Below are 23,188 nucleotides of genomic sequence, written 5' to 3' on the forward strand. Positions count from 1 at the left end.
GGCTGCTATGCATGGAGGTCCCTCAGCAGGGCAGTAGTGGAGCTGGACTGGGCATCCAGGCCTTAGACTTAAGAGCCTGCCTGTGTTCATGACCACCTTGGGGTTTTTCTCAAGGGTGACTTTCTTCTTTCTCCGCCTTATACATCTGGCACGTCCTGGGTGTCTGAGAGGTGTGCACAGGGTGAGCCTGCATAGAGAGAAGAGAGCTAGGGCCTCCCATACAGTCCACGAGGAGCAGCTAGTCAGGTGGGGTTATTCAGCAGGCAGAGTGACTTGGCTTCGAGTACAGGACTGTGTCCTGACTCCCCAGCCAGAGCCCCATTGCTGTCCCCTCTCTTAAGCACCTCTGGGATGGGAGGACACGGGGACTCCCAGTGAGCAGCTGTGAGAAGGGTTTCCGTGCATGCTGTGCCAGGGTCTGGGACAGATGGAGTTCTGTAATCTTTTAGGCACCAAATGTGCATGGTTCCTGCTAATGAAATGTACTTAAACCTGTCCCCAACACAGCAGAGATGACCGTATGCTTGGGAGGAGGGAAGTGGCTTAGAATTGAGATGTGCACAATAATGCTTAGGGGAACCCATGTTGTTGGCTTCAGAGCAGTTATTTCATGCTGGAAGGAAGTGTCATTCACTAATGGTGTCCCCGTATGACCTCCGAAGGTTTGGTGATACGTCTTTACAAGAAGTTATCAACGTGGAAAGTTTGGTGCGGTTAAATTCCTACTTCGAGCAGTTTAAGGAAGTTTTGCCTGAAGATTGTAAGTATTTCTTCACTCATGGTAGGTTTCTTTTTCACCTCTTGTCTGTCTTGTATCACTCTGGGTGTTTGAGCCCTTCCTGCCCACCAACCATCTGGGTGCTGCCTCTGTGCACACAACTGTTCCTTCCCTGTCCTGCCGGCCACCTGTTCACCTGCTCAGACTCTGCCGGGCCTGAATCCCCACCCAGAGAAGCTTCCCTCAGGCTGTGGCCCTTGCTCATGCTTCTCTGGCCAGTTCTCTGGTCACCTAGAGAACACGGGGCTTTCTCACACACTGTCAGTCCCAGCGCACATTGATGCCGTGGTGTGCGTTGTACTCCTACTGGTAGGGAAGATGGGATCGCAGATGCAGATCCCCCACTCGACCCCACACTGGTGTGAGTTCCCCATGCACCCGCGTCTGTTTCACACAGAGTAAGATGCCAGGCAGACACTTATTGCTGGGTGTGGGGGGCGAGAGGGCAGTGGAGAGTGATGGTAGCCATCACTGCCAACAGCCCTCTCTGTGCTGCTGGACTCGGGCAGGAACCGGGGTTCAGCACACTATCTCTACGTGGGGAGCTCTCTCCGGATGTCAACCTTCCCGTATGAAGTGCCACGGGACCCAGTGGTGAATGAGACTGGACCCTGCCTGGATAGGAATAGGCTCTGCCTCTCTGTGCTGGCACTGCCCCAGCTACTAGCGCCGCCCCCCCCCCCCCCCCCCCCCCCCCCCCCCCCCCCCCCCCCCCCCCCCCCCCCCCCCCCCCCCGCCCAGGTGAAGGAGGCAGACTCCAACCCTGGGTAACACCAGTGTCCTCTAAAGGGGACTCCCAAGAAGGGAAGATGTGAAAAGGCTTCATTTGCATTCCTGGGTTGCTGATGTGCCAGGCGCTGTGCTGTGCTTTGCACACATTTTCTCACTGATTCCCCATGATAGTACAATGAGGTAGGTGTTAGTATTGGTTGCATGGAAGGGTTGGCCTGGCCCTGAGGCTTGGCACTTAGACGGTGTGCAAAGGCGTCCTGTTAGGAGATGTTTGTGTTAAAAGAGACCAGGCTGGGGAGTTGACGTCAGTTTAGTTCTAGAGGGAAGCAGTGTGCGAAAAGCTGCCTTCGGGGATTTGTCTTGAATCAGCTAGAGTGTGGTGACTGGCTTGGAGGAAGAGTGTAGGCCACTGGTGCACAGTGTTTTCTCCCAGTGGAGGTGGCTTGGGAAGAAAAGGTCCAACAGATGGGCCAGGGCGTCCTTGGAAGCAGGACAGAAGCAGAGTTATCTGGACACTGAGGGTGGGTGAGAGGAGGAGTCTCTGCTGACTTCTGAGGCTCAGTCAGTGTGGCTAGGGCTCCAGCCAGAACAAGTAAGTGACTAAATGGCACTACCTCAATGGGCCACTCTGCCCAGAGATTGGCGAGATGTGAGATGGACAGTGAGGGAAGGAGCTAGAGAGATACCGGCTGCAAGATGCAGGAGCACTCAGGACTAGAGATTGGGGTCCTGCAGGGGTGCCGGTGTTGCTGGCAGGGAGGGGGAGAGAGCTAGGTGCTGCGGACAGAAGGAGATACAGGGTGCTCATGTCGGGTGGCCTCAGTCTCCCAGGGAGTGGCAGAGGTGCCAGCTCTGACCGCACGCTGGAACTCACTGGGGAGGCTGGACAGTCCTGATGCCTGGGCAACTCCCCCAGATTGGTGGGCATCAGGAGTTCCAGAAACTGCTCCGCTGGCCAGAGTTGATAGCCATAAGTCAGAGGATCCCCTGAGGCTTCAGCTGAAGGTCACTAGGCTGTCGAACATCCAGGTAGTGAGGCGTCCTCACATGCTTCAGCAGCGATCATAGTTGAAAATCACAGATTTGACAAATCCTTCCCAGGCTGTCTACACACTTTACATGGATTAGCTAATGTGATCATTAGCAGCCTTGGCAGGTGGGCTTGCTTCTACACCATTTGATATTTGAGGATACCAAGACAGAGGGTGAGTCCCCCAAGGAGGGAGCCCAGGCTGGAGCCCATCTTCCAACTGCTTCAGTGGTCAGGGACAGTGCAGCCACCCAAGCTTGGGCTAGAAGGACAGAGGCCGTGTGGAGGACAGATGAGTAGGCACAGTGAGCCATGTGGTCAGGAAGTAGGAGTTCTGTGCTCAGCATCTTGGAGGGCATCTTGTTTCCAGTGACACGAGACCCCAAGAGATGTGGACATAGGCTGGTAATGACAGCCAAGGAAGGGCGTCGCCTGCAGGACCAAAGCAGCCCAGGTGTGGGCCTCTCCAGGGTGGACCAGTAGCACTGGACCATGATCCAGGGTGCTGGGGAACAGCAGCCCAGTGTGCCGTCAGCCCCAGGAGAATCAGGGCTCTGTGAGGCTGAGGAAGTGAAGCCAGCTAGTGAATCCTCTCTAAGTCTGCTCGGTTCATCAGTGGGCAGGTGTGCTCTGACTGGGGCCACAGGGGAAGCCAGGCTGATGCTGTGGCCAGTCTTGGGAAATAACCTGCGGTGTCTCCTCCAGGCAACAAACTTGCCTCCTCTGGGCTTCCATAGCCTCCATCACAGACTGAGGCCCTCATGGCAGGAGTCCTCTTTCCATGTTTCTGCCCCAGTCCTCTGATCAGCATGGTGCTGGGCACATACCAGGTGCATGAAGTAATTAGCATAAAATCCTTGGTGCTCCACAGTGAGATTGTGTGGTGAAACTATGTGCGGCTGGATCCCAGAATTCCATGTGTTTGGTTTTAATTTGGGGGTTCAGGCACCATGGCTATTTTTCATAGATATGACCTTGAAGCTCTTCTCTTTTTCTCTGATGATCCTGGTTAAAAATCCCAGGTTTCTTAGGTGAGGCGATCAGACTGATCTTCCGGTTCAAGGGGTCCTGGAAGGGGTGGAGACTGTCACAGTGGCGGAGGGAGGCTGTCAGAGAGAGTGGGTCACTCCAGGTCCACCGGAGTGGACATTCCCTGGGCTTACCCAGCCTACTCAGTGGTCGAGACCCACTGCCCCTAAGTATCCTCTCCCTGCGGGGGCGCTGTAGACCAGATGGGTCATCCTAACTCCCTCCCGCCCTGGGTGACCCTGTGTCTGTGCTTCAGCCTCTCTGAAGAGCTGAAAGAAAATGACTGTTTGCACTTTACAGGTGGGCCTGAAATGGCCTTGAAAGTCATTGAAGTGCTCCCCGTGCTGGTAGCCAGGGCTAGCCCCTAAGCACACCCTCCCTTCTTTTTTAAGTCACTACGCTGTCAGCTTGGTCAGGAGCTCATGCCACAGTGGCCTCCTTAGGCCGCAGGCCTGGCTGGGCACCGGCTCTCACAGACTCCTCTCTTGCAGGCCTACCTCGATCTCGGAGCCAGACCTGCCTGCCGGAGCTGCTGCGATTTCTGGGCCAGAACGTACATGCCAGGAAGAATAAGAACGTCGACATCCTCTGGCAAGCTGCTGAGGTAGTACCCTTGTTACAGTGAGGGAAAGAATGTTATTGTCGTACTTGTTGCCAAAAATAATAATCATATTAATAAATAAAAATCTCATCCAGGAGTGGAGAGAGCAAATTTCTCCATATGGACACAAAAGAAAGTCACTGAATGTGTCCAAAACTCTGGAAGACACTAAAGTTGCCTGTGAGTTCATTACTTTAGGGCTGCCTGAATTCTGATAAGTTTGACACAGACTCTCTCCCCTGGGGCGTTTAATAACCAGGCCGGTGACAGTTGTCACCTTCAGAAGCCTCAGCAATCAATACCAGCTAAAACTCACTGCTGACTGCATCTTTTAATAGGTTCAAAGGTAGACCAAAGTGACTTCTGCAGTCTCTTTACAGTTTTTTTGTACGTTGCAGTTCGAATCTCCTCTTTTCCCAAGTACTTAGACTTCTGGTATTTGTGTAGTTCCCTAGTTAGCCGTTCACTTTCCCCTGTTAAGGAGTGACGTTAACTTGTCTCCATGGCAGCACCATGACCTGTGCGGCACTGGGACCTGTACGCGTAGACTCAGGTGCACAAGTGATCCCCAGAGGGCATTCCAGCTCCTGGCCTGAGCGCAGGGGAGGGATGGACACACGCCCCTCTGTCCCTGGGGGAGGAGTAGACCCTGCACTGCCCACTCACACCTGGTTACCCCCCAGTTCACAGAGCCCAAGAAGCAGTTAGGAGGGCTGTTCCCCGCTGCCACTGGCTTTCCTGAGCAGCCCATTCTAGCGCTTTCCTAGTCTCCTCATCGGGAAGGGATTCCCAGCTCTCTTCCACTGCAGCAGACTATCTCAGCTGGTCATGCTGGTTACTGGCTGCTTGGTAGACCCTGTGTTTGAGGGTCTGTCTTCATGGGGCCCTGTCTTTGAACATGCCCCACTCTGTGCCTTTTTTAGTGGCTGTGGCCACTGATGCCTTTCTGTTGAATGCAGCTGTGAAGAGTGGACATTCCCCTCTGCGTATTAATCTCTTCATTGAGCCTTTCAGGTGCCCCAGCTGAGAAGACTCTGTTCATGACTGCTGTGGGATGGGTCAGTCTGAGGAGCTCCCTTCCTGGGCCAGGCTGCCCATGGGGTCTTTTCACAGCAGAACACATTTTGAGGCACTGAGTGACAGGAAGACAGAATAGGTTTCAAATATTGTTCTGGTTCTGGGGATCTGCCCTTGCTTGCTCAGGCCAAGCCCAGCAAATATGGAGTAGGATGTGCTCATGGGTGCCAGGGTGCCTCTGCAGCAGGGCTCCTTTAAGGAGACCCATATGCTCTGTAGGAAGAGGAGCCCCTTACTTTCTTTTAGTATGTTTTAGGGGGCTTCCCCTTGGCTGGCTGTCACAAGCCTGTTACACAGTATTTTTATGACTTCAGACACAGAGCAAGCCTGTCCTCATGTGACGCATAGGCCAGGGGTGACAGCCTGATCCCTCCAGAGTGGCACAGGCCAGGCACCCCCCCCCCCCCCCCCCCCCCCCCCCCCCCCCCCCCCCCCGCTTCACTCTCCTTATAACAAGCACACAGACAGCTTTACAGCTGACAGTGGGTGCTGAGACCCATACATACTCTGTTTGGGAGCTGAGGTTCTGTTTTCCTGTCTCTAGAGCATAGAAAAATCATCAACTATGGCAATGATCTGCAATCCTCTGTCACCAGGTCCAAAAAGCAGCCCATGTAGTCCCATATTTTTTGTTCCCAGCAGAGGTTCAATGTACAGATTCAGAGGTGGAAAAGTCTCAGAGGCCCTTAGACACATCACTTCTTATATTTTCCAGCTGGGGGTCCTCTGGAGGCGTGGGGGGCGGGGGAGACAGGAATTTGTGCAATGCCAAGTCACTCTGGCCAGTTTGACCAGAGCTGCCGTCCTTTTCTGGATCTTATTTATTTTCACTTCCGTGTGTAATAAGAGGTCCCTGGCTAAACAGGATATCATAGGTCAGGTCTAGGCCCTCATCTTGTGGATGGGGAGACCAGCCAGAGGCCCAGAATTGGCTGATAGCCCCCTAGAGACTGGAACCTGGTACTGCAGATGGCCCTCTTGGGCAAGAATGCACCTCTGGTCACCTCTGCCTGCTTTCTGAAGTTTCATGTTAGTTATGGATGCACCATTTATGAATGTAAATGCTTACGACACGTGTCTGGTTCATGAACTCTGCAGCCTGTAGAATTTAGTGAGCAGGTGTACATTCACCCTCACCTCATCAGTTACGGTTTTATACATTGGGATTATATCACTTTTGACCAAGCTTAGGGGATGCTTAGGGTCTGTTTTTGTGGGTTTTTTTTTTTTCTTTTCTTTAAAACTTCTTTGTCTATTCTCAAAAGAAGGCTGTTTTCCTCCGGATGGCCTTGGCTGAACTCGTTTGGGCCTCTTATCTTTTGTCTTTCCCTAGACACAGTACTTAGAACTATACTGTGCCCTCTACCTAGTGGCGTTCCTAACAGTGGCTGCATGTTCTTGGCTTTGAGAAGCAGGTGCGGTGCTGTCTCCAGGGCAGTCTGCAGTGGCTCTGAGATTTCTCTGGAGTGTGACGGGTTATTGGAGCTGTCATCTAGCTTTGAGTTTTTACTAACTGCCAGTATTGTTCTCGAGGTGCAGTACCTGGTACAGGTCCTTATTCCCTTATCTGAAGCTCTTGTGAGTAGATGTTTTGTAATTCACAGATTTCTGTATTTAAGAAAGGGGGTATGGTATACAGTTGGTGCACATATGTGTAATACAATGCATATCCCCTGTGGTTAATGTGGTACCCATACATGATTGAACGCAACCTGGGGAGTCTGGGGTAGCGCTCTGGAACTAAACTCACTAATATTGCTTAATTGAAAAGTGTGAATATTTATACACAATGGGATAGGTGAAGATTATAAATAGTCTCACATCAGCTCAGATATGGTTGTGCTGCCAAATTAAGTTGCCATAAATTTTAAAAACATTTTTTTTAAATTTTAGGGCTTTCTGCATTTGGGGACTGTGTACCTAGATTTAGTGGTACAAAGAAGGTGCCCCCAAAATCCCTTCCTTTGGAGAAAGAAGGTGCCCTGGGGCAGCTGCCCCATCATGAGCCCCCCACTTGTGAAGGGGAAGAGCACTGGCACCTAACCCCATGCCCGGCCCCAAGTGAGACGGCGGATGGCCTGTGGGGCCTGTTGGTCTGGAGGTGGCAAAGAAGAAGCTCTTCTGAGCTCTTCCCATCTGTGCAGGAGTCGGGGGTTGAAGGTAGAGGAGGAGAGTAGAGACAGTGGGTCTGTGCTATGCCTTCCAGAAAGGCCTGGAGACTTGGCCAGGGGCTGGGCATCCCGTAAGCTGCTCTGACCTCCTGGGCTGGTCTTTGCTGCCCTGCTCTGTCGAGGGCCTGCAGCAAAGGTGTGAACATGATGAAATGGCCTGGGCACGGTTTGGAAGAGGCCAGCTGGTAAGGCCAGTGAACAGATAGTGATGCCCCAGAAAAGAAGGGAGTCTGGGCCTTGATGGCCTGTGGGAGGGTGGGGGCAGAAGGTCACACGAGGGACAGCCAGGGACGAGAGGCGGTCCCATGGGTAGTGACTTCATTTCCGCTGCTGGCTCTGGCAGGACTCAGAGTTGGAGCAGAAGCAGAGGGAAGGCTGACTCTGGGAGTTGGCATAGCGACCCGCTGCCATTGGCCATCTGGAACCTGTGTTGCACACGAAGCATGTTTCCATTTTGTGGAGTCTCCCTCTGAGCACCGCCTGTGTTCCTGTTGGCAGATCTGCCGCCGCCTTAACGGGGTCCGGTTCACCAGCTGCAAGAGCGCCAAGGACCGCACGGCCATGTCGGTGACGCTGGAGCAGTGCCTGATCCTGCAGCACGAGCACGGCATGGCCCCACAGGTGTTCACCCAGGCCCTGGAGTGCATGCGCAGGTGAGTCCCGCTGCCCAGGCCGCCCGCCCCGCCTTCCCCGGGCTCCGTGTAAACTGCAGATGAGCTGGCCCTGCCGGGGCTCCCCCGGCCAAGCCCCCTTGACTCCAGCTGGCATGCTCTAGTTTGACTTTGGAAAATTCATTGATGTCTGCCAAGTCAAACTGTTGGCACTTTTCAAATTGAGACCGTGTTCTCATCTAAGTCCAGGGGGCTAGCAGTCTCTGTGAGCAGGACTGCTCTGAAGTCGGGTGACCTCGGGGCAAGCTTAGGTGTCAGGAGGTTGCCGAGGGAACTCAAGTGCAGCCGTGTGGAAGTCCTTTGGCACACGGCTCCCCACCCCCGCCCCCCGCCTCGCCGCGGGTGGGAATTAGGGCCAGAGCTTCCTCAGCAGGCATCTGCTGTTTCCACCGTGCACGTATCCATCCCCTTTCAAACTTGAGTGAAGAAAATGCGTCTGCAGGTTGCACTGGTTTGCTCCGCTTCTTCTCTAGCCATCGACACGGTTTGCTTTTCTTAGCAAAGTGTCAAATGAGTGTTTTATGGTAACGGCAGCAGCCCCCCACTTGTCCATGTGCCGTGGCGACCTCACCCTAATGATGTTCTGATTCTGAGGCAGCAGGCGTGTTTGCAGAATGAAACCTGGGACTAAAAACTGTCTACTGTTGACCGATGCCTTGTTTCAAGCACTGCTGGGGAGCACCTTACCTCACATACCAAAAGAAAGGATAAGAAACCTGGTTTTCCTGTCTCCTTCAATGTAGCCACCAATGCTGTCCAAGTCTCGTTCCCAACGGTCACTCCTACTGAATGTTCTGTATCGTTTGTCCTCTCACCAAATTCTTTAAAGCGTTCAATTCTCTTATCCTTTCTGTATGTTTCTGCCATTTGACCTTCTCACAATAATGCTCAAAAGTGATGCCTGAGCCCCTGCCTCTTGATAATCGCATTTTGTAGAAATGGAATTGTGTTGTCCCTGTTTTGTCTTCCCATAGTCATCCAGACCCCTCTGTTTCTGTGGGGCTTCTATTCACATGTGTGTAGAAAGTTCATCGCCCTCCCTGCGCTGAGCCTCAGGGAAGCGATGGAGACTCTTGAGACCCCTGCCTGGGCACCCCTGACTAAGGGTCTGTCCTCACAGCCTGCCCTTGAGGCTCAGCGTCCCCGATGCCATGAGGGTGGTGGGGCCTGGGCTCCCAGCCACATCTGCACTTAGCTGCAGGTGATGGGAGGGACCTCCTTGGTGAGATACAGCCCTCCACCAGAGAAGAAACGAGAAAAATGCATGGGAGATACCTGTGCTTGTCAGAGTGAAGATGAGGATCAGGTCCACTCAGTAGACCAGGTCCCGAGTCAGGTGTGCAGTTGATGTGTTGACATCTATCCAGTCTCGGCTTCTGGAACAGATTTGATGAAAATAATTCATTCTGACCGTATCTGAGCACAGAGGTCTCAGGAGACCAGGGAGAAAGGGGCTCCTTAGAAAGACACAGGGGCTGCCACATCTGCTGACCTGTGGCCCACCACGGGGCTGCGTGCCCAGTACCTGCATGTGCACAGATTAACTGCTGTGGTTTTCCGTGCACACAGCACTTTTCATAACTTTATCACATGAGAAATTGATATTCCTGGTAGGAAAATCTAAAAATACGGATAAGCCTGTTCTCAACCTCCGCCCCCCCCAGTCCTCCATATTTCTACTGTTAACAAGAAATGGTGCTAACGTTTGATGCCGACTCTTTCAGACATAGTCACATTCATACATACATGCAGGTTTGAGTGTGGTTAATGCACATGTTGGTTAACCAAGTCCTGGAATAGTGCACAAAACACACATGTGTGCAAATAATAACAGTTATATGTGCAGTTATGCCTGTTTTTTTAGCCTACTTTTTTTCATTTAACTGCTTGTGAGCACTTTCTCAGGTAAATAGAGACCTTGCCATTTTCAGCACATCATAATGACCCCGTTTGCTGTCACTTAATATTTAAGCTGTATGTGCTTTTCAGCACCTTAAACAAGGGTGCAGCGAATAGCCTTATGTATGCACCTGTCCACATTTGGTGCATTGATCCCTCACGTTAGAAACTATACACCTTTGTAAGGCTTTTAATACCAATTGTCACACTCCCACCCGCTGTCCCAAGTGCCTGCTCGTCCACCCTCCAGGTATCATACCTGTCAACTCTTCCAGGCGCTTTTGACTCTTAAGTCAGTGTTGCTTTCCTGTGTGCCAGGTGGGGACCCTGTGGTCCCGAGTAGGGAAGGACCTTCCTCCCTAGGTCTCCGTTTGCCTCTCTAAAACCCATACCTACCTCCAATTATGGAAGTCTTTTTAAAGTTTCCTATTCACGTTTTTCTGAATTTTCTAAAATCTCTGCAGTAACGATGTATTACCTTATAATCATGGAAGGTATTATTACACAAGAACCAAGCTCGGTCCCAGCCCCCCTGCACTCTGGGACCCCCGGGACCCAGTAGCTCCAGCAGCCCAGATGCTCACTGCCACCTGTCTGCCTGGCCACACTGCAGCTCAGGCTGTCACCACATGTGATTGTTTTAAGGTGGTTTCCTGGATTATCCCCTGTGGGGAAGACATGCGTCTGGTTTAGACAGCAGGCCTGATGTGGCCGGGTCACTAGCCAGTAGTTCTGGCTGCGGTGTGGCCGGGACCCGTGCCTCAGCCAGGAGCTCAAAGGAGGCAGCAGTAAATACTGGCCATGCCTTGAGTGGAGGAATGCATTTTGGTTCTCTTGCTTTCTTGCTTGCATCTTACCAGATGGAAGAGTAGAGCATGCAGGCAAGGGTGCGGGGTGGGGAGAGGGGGTGGGGTTAGGGGACAGAGCTGACACTTGGGCTGTGTTTCTCTCAGGTCCAGGGTGAGCAGTGGCCAGTGCTGTGCTAGCAAATGTTTAACAACCAGCTCCCCACCTCCCCCCACTCCAAAAAAGCCCTGATCTATATAGTGTTTGCCAATTTCTGGGGCATAAATCCTCCCACTGGGGCTTATATCAAGCTACCAGTGTGATCCCTTGGAACATGGAGCTGGGAAGAGATTCGTCAGCTCGGCTCTTGCAAGCCATTGGAGCCAATGCCAGCTCACCGCTCACAGTGCCCCTCTGTCCCCAGTCCAGGGGCTGAAACTCACAGAGGGGGTCTTCCTAAGTAGCCACAGTGACACCCCCCGACCCCCAAGACTGCCCTGGCTGGGAATGTGACAGTCAGTCAGTGTTCCCATTGGAAAGAGGCCCCAATCAGAATGGCGTATCCCGGGAGGGCCTTTCCAGGCCTTCCAGGTTCCTCTGGGAAAGCCCGGGAAGTACCTCATGCTACTCATCTCCAGGTGGATCCTCTCAGGCCACCTGCTGTGTCCCAGCATCTCTGCTTCTGTGTCACTGTTGCCACTTTGGTGGACATTCATAGAGGATGTGGTTCCAGAGCCATTGCACCTCAGTATATTTTTTCTGGGACGACGTCAAGGAGGGGAGAAGCCCCAAAGTTCCGATGTGAGCTTGGGTGGATTCCATTCTGGGGGATCACCCTGTAGAGCAGTAACTTGGATACTCGGGGACACCAGCAGCTCATGCCCTGCCACTGCTTAGCCTGACAGCCAGGGCAAGTCTGGGGAGGGCTCTGCCTTTGACTGATACTTGAGGTAAATGGTCATTGTTTGGATGGTCCATCAAGAGGCAGCTCTGGCAGTGAGTGGCACTGCCCCTGCTCAGGCATCTGTGAGAAGGTCAACCCCCCCCCCCCCAATGGTTCTTCATGTTCAGCTTGCGTTCTGGAACCTATGTCTTGGCAGCATGTGAGAGCATGGCAGGGCAGCATGGAGTCGTGCTTGGCTGGCCGAGAGAGGGCGAACATGGAAAACCATTTAGTCGACCTACATGTGTTCGTTTTCGGTAGACGACAGTATTTTTTTCTTATTTTCACTTCTCTTTCTCTCCTTTCTTCTTGTGACTGTGCTGGTTTTGTTTTGGTATTCCTTCTATACCCTTTTCTGCACATCACCTTTTCTTTCTGTCGTGGCTCCATCCCATTTCTTTTTTTTTTTTTTTTTTTTTTTTTAATTTATCATCTTACCGTTTGGTTCTCCTCTTTTTTCCATGCTTTTGATAAAACCCATTGCATGTGTCTCTCTCTCTCTTTCTTTTTTTTTTTTTTATTTCCTTTGCCTTTTTCTTTCCTTTCTCCCAAACTTTCTCCTTTTCACAGCATTGGAACACGGGAGGTAGTCACCCAGAAGAACTTGAGCGGCCTGGTGCCCATCCGAGACTTAAGACTAGACCCCAGCCTCCTCTGTTCCATCCCTTTGTTAGCCCTGAGCCCCAATTTACTGATTGTGTGGCTCTTCCTGAGCATAGCATACCTGGTGACCAAATTGCGTTGCAAATGAGTATCAGTACGAAAAATCAGTAATAAGTCACAGGAAAAACAAAAGTGCCAGGATATGTCCAGCCACGTGTGCACCTAACTGGACAGAAGGAATGTGTCACAGCGTGTTCTGCCAAGAAATATCTCATGCCTTACAGTTTGATGTTTTGTTGTTCTGAACTGTACACCCCTGCCAAATTATTTCACCAAGAAGACTTGTTCGTTTAACTTCCGCAGAGTTTTCAGTGCTTGTAACACATTCTTACAGGGCCCCGTCACTACATTGTTTAGCTGGCCTGGAATTACTTGTACCAAATCTCTCACCCTCTGATGTAAAGCTATTTATTACCTGTATATCTCATGTGCCGTGTTTCCGAGAGAAGGGAATTCTGTCTGGAAAGAATTTGTATATTTGATACTATTCTCTAATGTACTGCTAGCCTTTCCTTTCCTTTTGAAGAGAAACGAAAAGGATAGATGCTTTATAACTGGCTCTTCGAGATGAACCTATTTAATAGGACATGTACTTTCTGCTTTCCTTTCAAAGCGTAGTCCCTGAACTCAGAGTAGCAAACACTTTGCAGAACCGTTCCATTCCTTGCTCATGTTCATGATTTCCAGTCCAAGATGACACCAAGCTGTGACTGTAGTAGCACATTGTGTCAAGTCAGGCACATCCAAGGAACGCGCTGCGTGTGACTTCACGTTTACTCTTTTAAATCTTTAAGGATCACTAAACTGACCACAGGAATGAACGCATACAGAAACAAAAGGCTGTTTGAGGGATAGACATTTATTTTTCTAGAAGCAGGAGTTGTACGTTTAAAGCATTGCATCTTCAATTACAGATTAAAGCCCAGACAGCTTTTTCTCTCTTAGAAAGCAAATGTGATTCATGATAATAAGCAAAAATCAAAGGGAAAATGACCCATAAAATGAGGCCTAACCTTTGGGTATTTGTGACAGATCGAACTGTGAGAAAGAAGGAGTTGCTTTGGTTTATGCTATTCGCACTCTTGATGTAACACGGCAGTGCCCGGAAAATGGGATGGTTGGTAGCCCTAACTTTCACGTTTGCCAGAAGGGTAATTGAGCCTCTATAAAGGTAATAGAATAAATTAAGGGGAATACCACATATCTTGTATAAGAAATACTCAGTGGCTTCTCTGTTTTCAAGTTCAAATTCTGCCATACTTCTGTTTTTGACCGCCAGCCGGTTCCCCATATGCTGTATTTTATGAAAGTGGGTTTCTTTTTACCAGTCTAGAAACACTGGAGTGAATTGAGAGAAGCTGTCTTTTCCAGAAACTTTATACTCATTTGTGTGCACAAACCCAGTTTACCACAAAATCTGGCCTCTCTAGTCCCTCCCCAAGATGTCCAGAACTTACTCTGGGACTTCTCTGGTTTGCCGTCAGTTCTGAGTCCGGGTTCCAGGAATCGTAGAAGCAGTTAGTCGTGAATGACAGATGCCAGACTCAGACTTTAAATTCTAAGATAAAAGACTGTCCTTCTCACACTGCTGGGGAGCCCTTCTTCCCTAGGCCCCGTGAGCACTGCAGGAGCCCCAGGGCATGGCTCCTGCCTGTAGGTGGAGCCAGTCTTCTCACGGGTACAGTGTGGTCACTCTGTCTTTCCCAGAATAACTGAGGTGACCGTTCCGTGGCCTAGCTCCCTCCATCCTTCACCAGGGAGTCTCTCCGCATGCCAGCACAACACCAGTCACTGTCTCACCCGTGATTCCCTGAGAGGTGCATTCACCTCCTGCCTCCGTTCCAATTGGAGCATGTGCATCAGCGCTCGGAGGCCGTTTTATTTACCCTACTTGAAAGGGAGAGAGCAGAGTCTGCATGCCCTTTCAGCTCCCATTCCTGGCTTCCTGGTCATGCTCTGGCTCAAGTGCTCCTGATGCCCCACGGTGGTGACACGTGCTTGTGCCCACCTCCAGGCCTAGCAGAGATCATGCCCGGGTGAGGGAGGCCCTTGTGACTACAGAGAGTGCCCCCTCTGCCCCTCAGGCCCATGGGTGTTCCTCTGCCACTCCCCAGAGCCTCCTCCCAGGAACCCCCACCCAGCAAAGGGAGGCCGTGGCCTCTGAGGGGTCCGTGTGGACACTATGCCTGCCCCTCCCTGCCACAGCGCCAGCCAGGCCTTCCTGCCCCATGTAGAATTGGCTGCTACATTGACAGAGAAATAAGTTGGACAAGGTTCTTTGTCTCTTCAGGGGCTGAGCCAAAAGGCAGTACATTCTAGCTGTTCGGTCATGAGGTCGCTAGCATGAGAAAGAACACCAGAAGATCAGCCTAGGCTGTGAATTGTTTGCTGGCATCTTTCTTTAAAATATCTGAGGAAAGAGACTCTGTATGCTCGCCCTCTGTGTGCTGAGTTTTAGTATCACCAAGGCTTTTTACATATGAAATCAGACTAAATATAAATGTAAAAATCTTTTCTGCTTTAGTGAGAAGTAGACTGGATGAAACAAACACGGGAAGATGATTCAAGACATGGGGGTCTGGTATTTAGTGATGATGGTTTTCAGGCTGCTACTGGGGTGATACTGGTGCTGGACGGGACACGGTCAATGGCTGCCAGCACTAGATATTGAGGATCACTGAGACCCCATGCGTCCAGATGGGTTCTAAGATCCACACCAGAAAGGGAAAACCAGAGGAGTCCCTAAAACCAGTTGTCATTCAGGTTTCCATTCTAGTTTCTCATCCAAAAAATGGATGCCCGTGAAATAATTTCTCTATAGCATAAAAATAATCGCGGAGCTTTGAAATAATTAAATCCCTCTTTCTAAAATCAACCCAAGACCTTTTCAGTGTGTGCTGTTGACTCCTAAAAGCTATGCAGCCAATGGATGTGACCGATACAAGTGTTCTACCTTAGGACAGAAGGCTGGTGGTGGGGAGCCTTCTCGGTGGGGAGCGCCAGTTAGCATGGCGCCCCTCCCCTCTGCACATGGCAGCCTCCAGCACCAGTGCCCGAGCTCGTGCAAACATGTGATTACAGTGTCTGAGCCTCACCCAGGCAGATTTGGTCATTCAAAACATTTGAGGCCAAGTAAATACAATGTGCTGTAGAAATTACATTGCATTGAAAACGTAACCTTGATTACAATTTCGTGTGTAACGCATTCAGCCAGTTAAGCCGGTAATTAGCTTCTTTAACATATGTAAATAAAAGATAATGTCCGAGTTGACAAATTATTCTTCTTTGCTCCTCAAAGCAGTTTGGCATTTCCTAGCGATAGGTGGTTTTTGAAAGGAGTGTTCATTTCTATATAAATAGAGAAGCCATATCTGAAATAGTTTAATAACGTGAGAGCTTCCAAAGATTAAGACTACCTGTGCATAGCAACCTATAGCTTCTGCTTTAAATGGAATTATATTTTTTTCCGATTACTGGATGTTAGACAAACATGATCATTTTTGACTCTACGGCCTCCCTGCTTATCTGGCCTAGGCATTCAGCTCTGATGACACACGTCTCGCTGAGGGCTTGAGGCTCTGGTGACAAGGGAGCATAGCTGCGGTACTCAGTTACTTAATAACAAATCAGGTGGATACTTTTCTAAAATACCTGAGCTTATCTTTTGAATAAAATTACTGTCTTACCAAAAATATTTTACATGTTCTTGATAATAAGACTGTCATTTTCACTTTAAAAGGCTTGAGCAGTTGCCGCTGATATTTTTTTAAAATGCATGACATAATGGTCTTCATAATATTTGAAATATTTTTTTTAAATCACTCTTTCTTGGTAACTCCAAATTTTACATCTCATAAATGGGGATTTTTGTACTAAATTTGATAACTAGTCGATTTAATTGCTAGTCTTCGAATAATACAAAAACGTAAAGTTATACTGTGCTTATAGGAAGTCGTTTATATTTAGAATTGCTTTTGCCTGTTAATTTGATGTCTGCAGCAGCACATTTCCCAAAGAACTCCCCTGATGCTCTCGCTTGGAAATGAATGTGAGGCCTGCCTCCTGTTCAGCATTTGCTGTGCCCACTGGGTTGCCATGACAACCCTCCATCCAGTACAGCTGGGGGTGATGCTGGTAGCCGGTTCTCTAGGGAAGGGCCCCTGTGGGCTCTCACTGGCTCCACAGCACCCCTGTGAGAGGTGACCACAGTGAGGACAGCACGCCTGGAGAAGGCGGCTGGCTGCCACAGGGAGATCTCAGTGGGATCGCTCCTTCATGACACGTCTGGCCCTCATGACTGTGTAGACCCACCGTGCCGCCACTGCATGGACCCACTGATTGCTCTGCACCCAGGATGGCTGCCTCCTCAGTGGGGACGGCATGTTAGAGCAGCCTTCTCAGCCAGATGGCTTTGCTACATATTGAATTCTGCAAGGAAAATGAGCATTTTGAATTTGAGGTGATTCATAGCCATTGCTAATAAGAAAAACACAGCTCTTTAAAAGCTTTGGTAAGAGTAGCAATATTTCTTTTTCTATTTAATTTGCGATGTAACAGAACCTTTGAACTGCAAATTATGGTAGAGTCCTCAAATTACTAGACATGACATACGTGAAAACCAAAAGTTCGCTTCCACTTACAGTGCTGCCTCTGGAAATGCCAGACTCACAGCCCCATACAGCATGTGTCCATCTCTGTGCTTCTTAGTTGCCTTCCTTGTTCAGAAGCCTGCCATCTTGCGTGCGTATTGTTGTAAATGAGTCCGGCACCATTTGAATTAATCAACATTTTTTTTAATGCTATGAAAATAATCAATTCATTTCATTTTAGTTTAAGTCTTTTCCTTTTTCCTTTTTTACTGCTGTCATTTCTTGTGCTTGTTTTTTCCCCAGTGAGGGTTGTCGAAGAGAAAATACAATGAAGAATGTTGGAAGTCGCAAATATGCATTTAATTCCCTGCAGCTGAAGGCTTTCCCCAAGCATTACAGGCCTCCCGAAGGGACTTACGGCAAAGTTGAAACATGAACACACGGTTCCTCTAATTAGCTGTCACATACTAAATGTGGGTACCCTCTAGTGTCATATATGAATTCTTCAAGAAGACCTGAAGGATTGGTTTTTATTTTTGTGTTTTCAAACAAAATTCACTAAAAAGTCTATGGAGCATGTTTTTTTCCACCGGAATCAATAGGAGGTAATGTTTGGCTCAATAGTGTGGATAGTAATGACTGCCCATTTCAATAGCCTCAGCCATAACCACACAGATATCATCGATAGTTACCTGTATGAATCAAGCTAGGTATGTCTGAAATGCTAAAAGACTTTTTAAAATGCCCACTTAGGCAGCTGCACACCTAACGTATTTTTCTACTGAGTAACTCAAAATTGAGCATTGAATTACAGTCTACTTTTAAAATTTTTGAATGTAAAAGTAAATAATATATTAAATAATTGGATCCTGGGCAGACCAGTAAATGTTGAATGTTAACTCAAGTTTTGGGGAAAGAAGCCAGCTCCAGCTCGTGCAGTGAGACAGCAAGCAGGTGGTTCCGATGAATTGTCGTAGCTATAGCACCACAGGTGAAATCAGAAGGTGAGGTAAAGGTTGCTAAGTCAGCCCGACACAGGACTTCATTGGAAGGTAGTACCCGCACAGCGCCCCACGTGGTGGGGCCCGCCTCCGCCCCTGCTACGCTGTAGCACAGGGTGTGTGCTGGAGAAGGACACCAGGTGGCCTCTTCTCCCCAGCGCCGAGGCTGGTCCTGCCCCCAGGGCTCAGCTCCCCTCCTCCCCTGGGGGTTGAGTTCTGTCACTCCAGGACCCTGCACATGAGGTGTCTGCTGCCTTTCAGACAACAGTGGGGGATTTATGCGTGTAGGTGCTGGAAGCCTAAGTATTTTCAGAACAGATGTCCTTTTGTGGGTTTCCCGATTTATTGTCTTCTGGAAGACAATCCTGTTGGATTGTCTGGTGACAGTGTCTCTTAGGTTCGCAGTTCTTCTACTGTCCTCTTTCCCTTCTGTTATGTAAGATGACTATTGAGAAAGTTGAAATTATCTCCTACAGTGAGATTTTGAAAGGGATTAATGGGCCATAAAACTTAGGAATTTCATAGAAAATTATGTCTGATCATCTATTATAAGATGATGATGAGTCTTATCTGCACATAGCAGAGATTTTTTTTTAGTTTATGTGTTTATCAATTCTGTTTATCATGATTATTATGTTTATATGTTATTTAAAAGACTGTAAAAGAAATATATGTGGCACATATCCATGATGCTGATCTTAATGATTTGTGAACCCTTAGGAAATCCTTAGGTCTAAAAATTATAGGTGTTATTCTTGGGCTCCTTTAGAAATGCCGATTGGAAATGTGTGACAGACTTGGGTTGCTGAGGCAGAGGCAAGGCCACCCACTGGCAGGGACACAGAGAGGTGGGTGCAGATGAGGGACTGCATGACCTTCCGGACCCTTCCTTCACAGTCAGTGTGCAGACAGAGCCTCTACTCCTCCTGCCCACTGGGCGGGTGTGAGCGGATGTGGAGGACGCACCAGGAGCGATGGTCGCAGCTCGCTGGCTCACTGTGGAGGGTGCAGGCAGAGACACTCCCATCCACCCAAACCCGCTGCACAGGTAGCAACAGCTGGCATCACATCATCCTGCTGTGTCAGTCCCTGTTCAAAGACAGTTTCCAGTATGGCTGATTTGGCCTCTCACCTCTCCCCTATTTCATTTAATTTGTAACTTTTCTAGTACCTACATATTTCCATCTTTTCTCATGTTAACATCACTACCTTTCAAAACTTCCCTTGTCTTTTTAAATTAAATGTCTCCCATATTGTTTCCAGATTCTTTTTTTATTTTTGGTCTGATGAGCATTAAGCACCTGCATTGATCAAAAGGGAATAGAGCAAATGTTGAGTCATCCGTTAGCAGTTTTGCATGTGGCACCTTTATGTGAATTATTTTTCCAACTTCGGCTTCTTGTTAAGGATCACCACAAAACTCGAAGACTTGGCTAAGTTTGTAGAGAATGTTCAGGTTTCAGTATTGTATGTGAGCGCTCCCCCCCCGGGCCCCCACGGGAGAACACGGCGCAGCCTCTGGGTGGCATCAGGTCCTTCCCACGCTTGCCGCGCGAGGGCGCCCTTCGTGGTGGCCAGGGCTCCTCGGTCCCGTAGGAGCCCTGTTTCCTGCTGCACAAGGAGAGCCGTTGTACAGGTTACGGTAAAACGGAGATTCCGTCCAGTGTTGCCTAGAAGGCCCCTCGTTTAAAGAGAAACGTTGAGACACGCTGAAACCCTGGATGTGGCGTGGATCCTAAGTACCTGCAGCACAGTTGCCTTTGGTTTCCTTTAAAAATGTACAAATATTGTATAATACAGTTTTGTCCCTACACAATTGTTATTTGCCAAGCTTCGTGCATTAAAGTACTTTTATTTATTTGTTTTGGGTGGGCAGTATTAATATATAAACATATAGTCACTGTTTTATATATTCTGAGCTCATTCAAAGCGATGTATGCTGTAAATGTGCTAGTCTTTAGAATGATAATAAATAACTGACAAGAACATTAAACTTGACATCGCCTCATTCATTCTGTTATAATTGGGACCAGTTTCATGGCCGCACCTGACCGGGCCGTCATTGGTGAGCATTGCACCGAGCGCTTGGGTATTTGTAAGCATGAGACCATGACAAACTTGTGTTTCATAACCTTGTTTTCACTTAATTTGAAGCAGAGGGGCAGTGGGCTGTGGGATTAATAGCACGGACTTCAGCGTCAGACAGACCCAGCTCCCGATCCTGTTCTGCCACTCACTGGCTGGTGACTCTGAACAAGTTGCTTGCCCTCTCTGGACCTCTGTTTTCTCGTGTGCGAAGTATGGAGACAATGGTATTTTCTTCGTAAGGCCGTTGTGAGGTGCCTTGGCAGTAAGTGTTCGTGTTAGCTGTTGTTGTTACCTTCCCAAACCCATGTATATGGATCATGTCTTTTCTGTGGGTTGCCTGGTCATCTCTTGGGTAATTTGCTGAAATGTAGTTCCATTTGTGGTTTGATTGTTCATTATAACCAGGACTGCATCTTGTACCTTTACCCCCTTTTCTGGACACATGTGCCCAGTGATTTCCCTCGGATGAATTCCTGGAAGTAGACATTTACAGTGAAGGGATAATTTAAATTTTGGAACATTTTTGGATTTTTATTATTACCGTAGGGCTCCCAGAAAATTAAGCTACCACCTATATAGCATGCGCCTTTCCCCCTTTATTCTTATTGATGCTGGAAATGGCAGCTGGTTTAAGTGTACCTTTCTTTTTTTTTTTTTTAATGTTTTTTATTTATTTCTAGGAGAGAGAGAGAGAGACAGCGTGAGCAGGGGAGGGTCAGAGAGAGAGGGAGTCACAGACTCCGAAACAGGCTCCAGGCTCTGAGCTGGCAGTCAGCACAGAGCCCGACACGGGGCTCGAACCCACAAACTGTGAGATCATGACCTAAGCGAAAGTCGGACGCTTAACCGACTAAGCCACCCAGGCGCCCCAAGTGTACCTTTCTTTGATGACTGTGAAGACTGAACATCTTTTATACTTTTGCTGATATTTCTAGTTGTGTGACATCGTTGGAGTTTTGGTTTTTTTCATATGCAGTGTTTCTAACATTTAGTATATTAACTCTTGTATGTTGCAGTTTGAAAAAACCTACTCGTCAGTTGTCTTTGGTATTGTTTACAGTAGGGAGTGGAGACAAGTTTTTAAGTTTCTATGTAATAAATATGCCTGTATCTTTCTTTCTGGTGCTTGTTCAGAAATCAAATCCTGGCTTCCCCACTGAAGGTGACACAGACAGGGCATCATGTCCCTTGTCCATGAAATGGATGTAGTGCTGTGCACTCGATTAGGGACCACACTAGCCTGCACCATGCTGGGCAGAAAGCCCCCTCCCCATTGCTTCAGACAAGGCAAATGGGAAATAACTTTGTCTAATTTTTATTATAGCTGTCACTCCCCAAGCTGTGACACATTCCTGAGAGCATAGGATCAGAATATCCGCATTTCACATTCCCCCTCGGACCCCTTTTATGCCTCGGCGCTACTTTTGCAATGATTTCTCCCTGCACCGGGCTCCTGGTGGGCCTTTGTGGCCAGTGCAGTCAGGTCTGAATTCAAACACAGACAGACCTCTGTGGTATCTTCGCTCTCTGTTGTTTCATTTAATGACTAAAAAGAAGCTGAGGCAGGCTAGAGAGGACAGGAAACTTGCTTCTGTCTCCACATTTGGGAAGACGACATCTGTATAAGAGACGGATGCAGAAAGGTAGCACCTCTCCACTTCTCCCTCCTGGCTGCTCGTCCTTCCCTTGGCTTCCCTGGCCCCCAACCATCCCTCCTCTCTCTGATTTGCTTCTCATCCTCCACCCACCGCTAACACTTTGGTGATCCCTAGCTTTCTGTCTATACTTTTTTCTATTTCATTTCGAATGCTCTTCCTGAAAAGTCGTCATCATTCCTGTGGAATACGCTGCCACTTAGTTGCTAATAACTCCCAAATTTCTAGGTCCATCCCAGACTCCATCTAGGTCCACATCCCTCTACCCATCCACCCATTTCCCAGTCATTCTTCTTGAGTGTCTACTTTGGTGTCTCACAGCATGGCGACAACAAACTCATGCTTTCTCTCCAAGCTGGCTGAGCCATCCTCTGATAAATGACCCCACCTTCCGCCCAGTAGGTCATCTTCTCCCTTCCCCTCCACATCCTCTCAGCAACCAAGATCTGTATCTCTTCAGTACCCCTTCAACCTATCCCGTAATTCCACCCCCACACTCACAGCCCTGGTCCACACCCTGTCCCATCTTATCTGGATCAGTACCCCTCGGCCTTCTCATCGCTCCTTCAAGGCCCATCTCAGGCCTGTCCTCCTTTATGGCGATTTCTCTCCACAGAATGAGTTGGTGCCTTAAAACAACAACAACAACAAAACAAAAAAACAAAACATTTTTTTCCCCTCATTCAGTTCTGAATATAACTATTATATCATGTATCTCCTGCCCATCATGTTACTTTTTACTTTGTCCAGCATGTAATTTTGTGTTCGCAACAGCAGGTGTAATTCCTGTCACTCAAAAAAGCTTACTGAAGGGGCATCTGGGTGGCTCAGTCAGTTAAGCGTCTGACTTCAGCTCAGGTCATGATCTCATGGCTCATGAGTTCGAGCCCTGTGTCAGGGAGCCTGCTTCTGATTCTGTGTGTGTGTGTCTCTCTCTCTCTCTGTCCCTCTTCCACTTGTGCTCTGTCTCTGTCTCACTCTCAAAATAAAAAACATTAAAAAAAGTTTACTACTTAATGAAAAAATAAATAACGGAGTTTCTAGGGGTGTTCAACTGAAATTTTTCCTATTTCAGTGCTAGACCGTGTTGCTTTTGTCTCTGTATACAGTCCGTTATTCCAAATACGTGACAAGGAGCCAAATTTAGCAGGCTCAAAGGAGAAAGCAAACTTAAGACCAGCAGAGTATGGTAAACACAAGGACACTGGTTTTCTCTCGTGGTTGAGCATTAGGGTCTCTGAGGAAAGTCCTGTATTAAAGTGGCTTCACACAGTTTTCTGTTCATCTGGGTGGTAGCTACATGATGATTTACTATATAGTTATTTGTTAACACTATACAAACATCCTATGTACTTTTCTGTATGTTTGTTATATTTAGCAATAAACATTAAATGTTAACCCATCATTACTCAATAAACAGTCGGAAAAGGGAATCAAGAATACAACTCCATTTACAATGACATAAAAAAAGAATA

General features: G+C 48.6%; 1 protein-coding gene across 9 annotated transcripts in view; it reads left to right on the forward strand.

Moving 5' to 3' along the window:
* Positions 1-19,966, forward strand: part of INPP4A (inositol polyphosphate-4-phosphatase type I A) — a 138,761-nt gene extending 118,795 nt beyond the window's left edge. For all 9 annotated transcript variants that reach the window (XM_039232443.1, XM_039232449.1, XM_039232450.1 and 6 more), the window contains 4 exons: positions 663-760; positions 4,061-4,173; positions 7,917-8,071; positions 17,273-19,966. In XM_039232443.1, coding sequence (XP_039088374.1) covers positions 663-760; positions 4,061-4,173; positions 7,917-8,071; positions 17,273-17,405 — 499 coding nt within the window. In that variant the 3' untranslated portion in view covers positions 17,406-19,966. The remainder of the gene's footprint in view (positions 1-662; positions 761-4,060; positions 4,174-7,916; positions 8,072-17,272) is intronic.
* The last annotated feature ends 3,222 nt before the right edge of the window (positions 19,967-23,188 follow it).

The sequence above is a fragment of the Hyaena hyaena genome, unplaced genomic scaffold (assembly GCF_003009895.1).
Source record: "Hyaena hyaena isolate Hyena2069 unplaced genomic scaffold, ASM300989v1 scaffold_64, whole genome shotgun sequence".
Classification (NCBI taxonomy): Eukaryota; Metazoa; Chordata; class Mammalia; order Carnivora; family Hyaenidae; genus Hyaena; species Hyaena hyaena.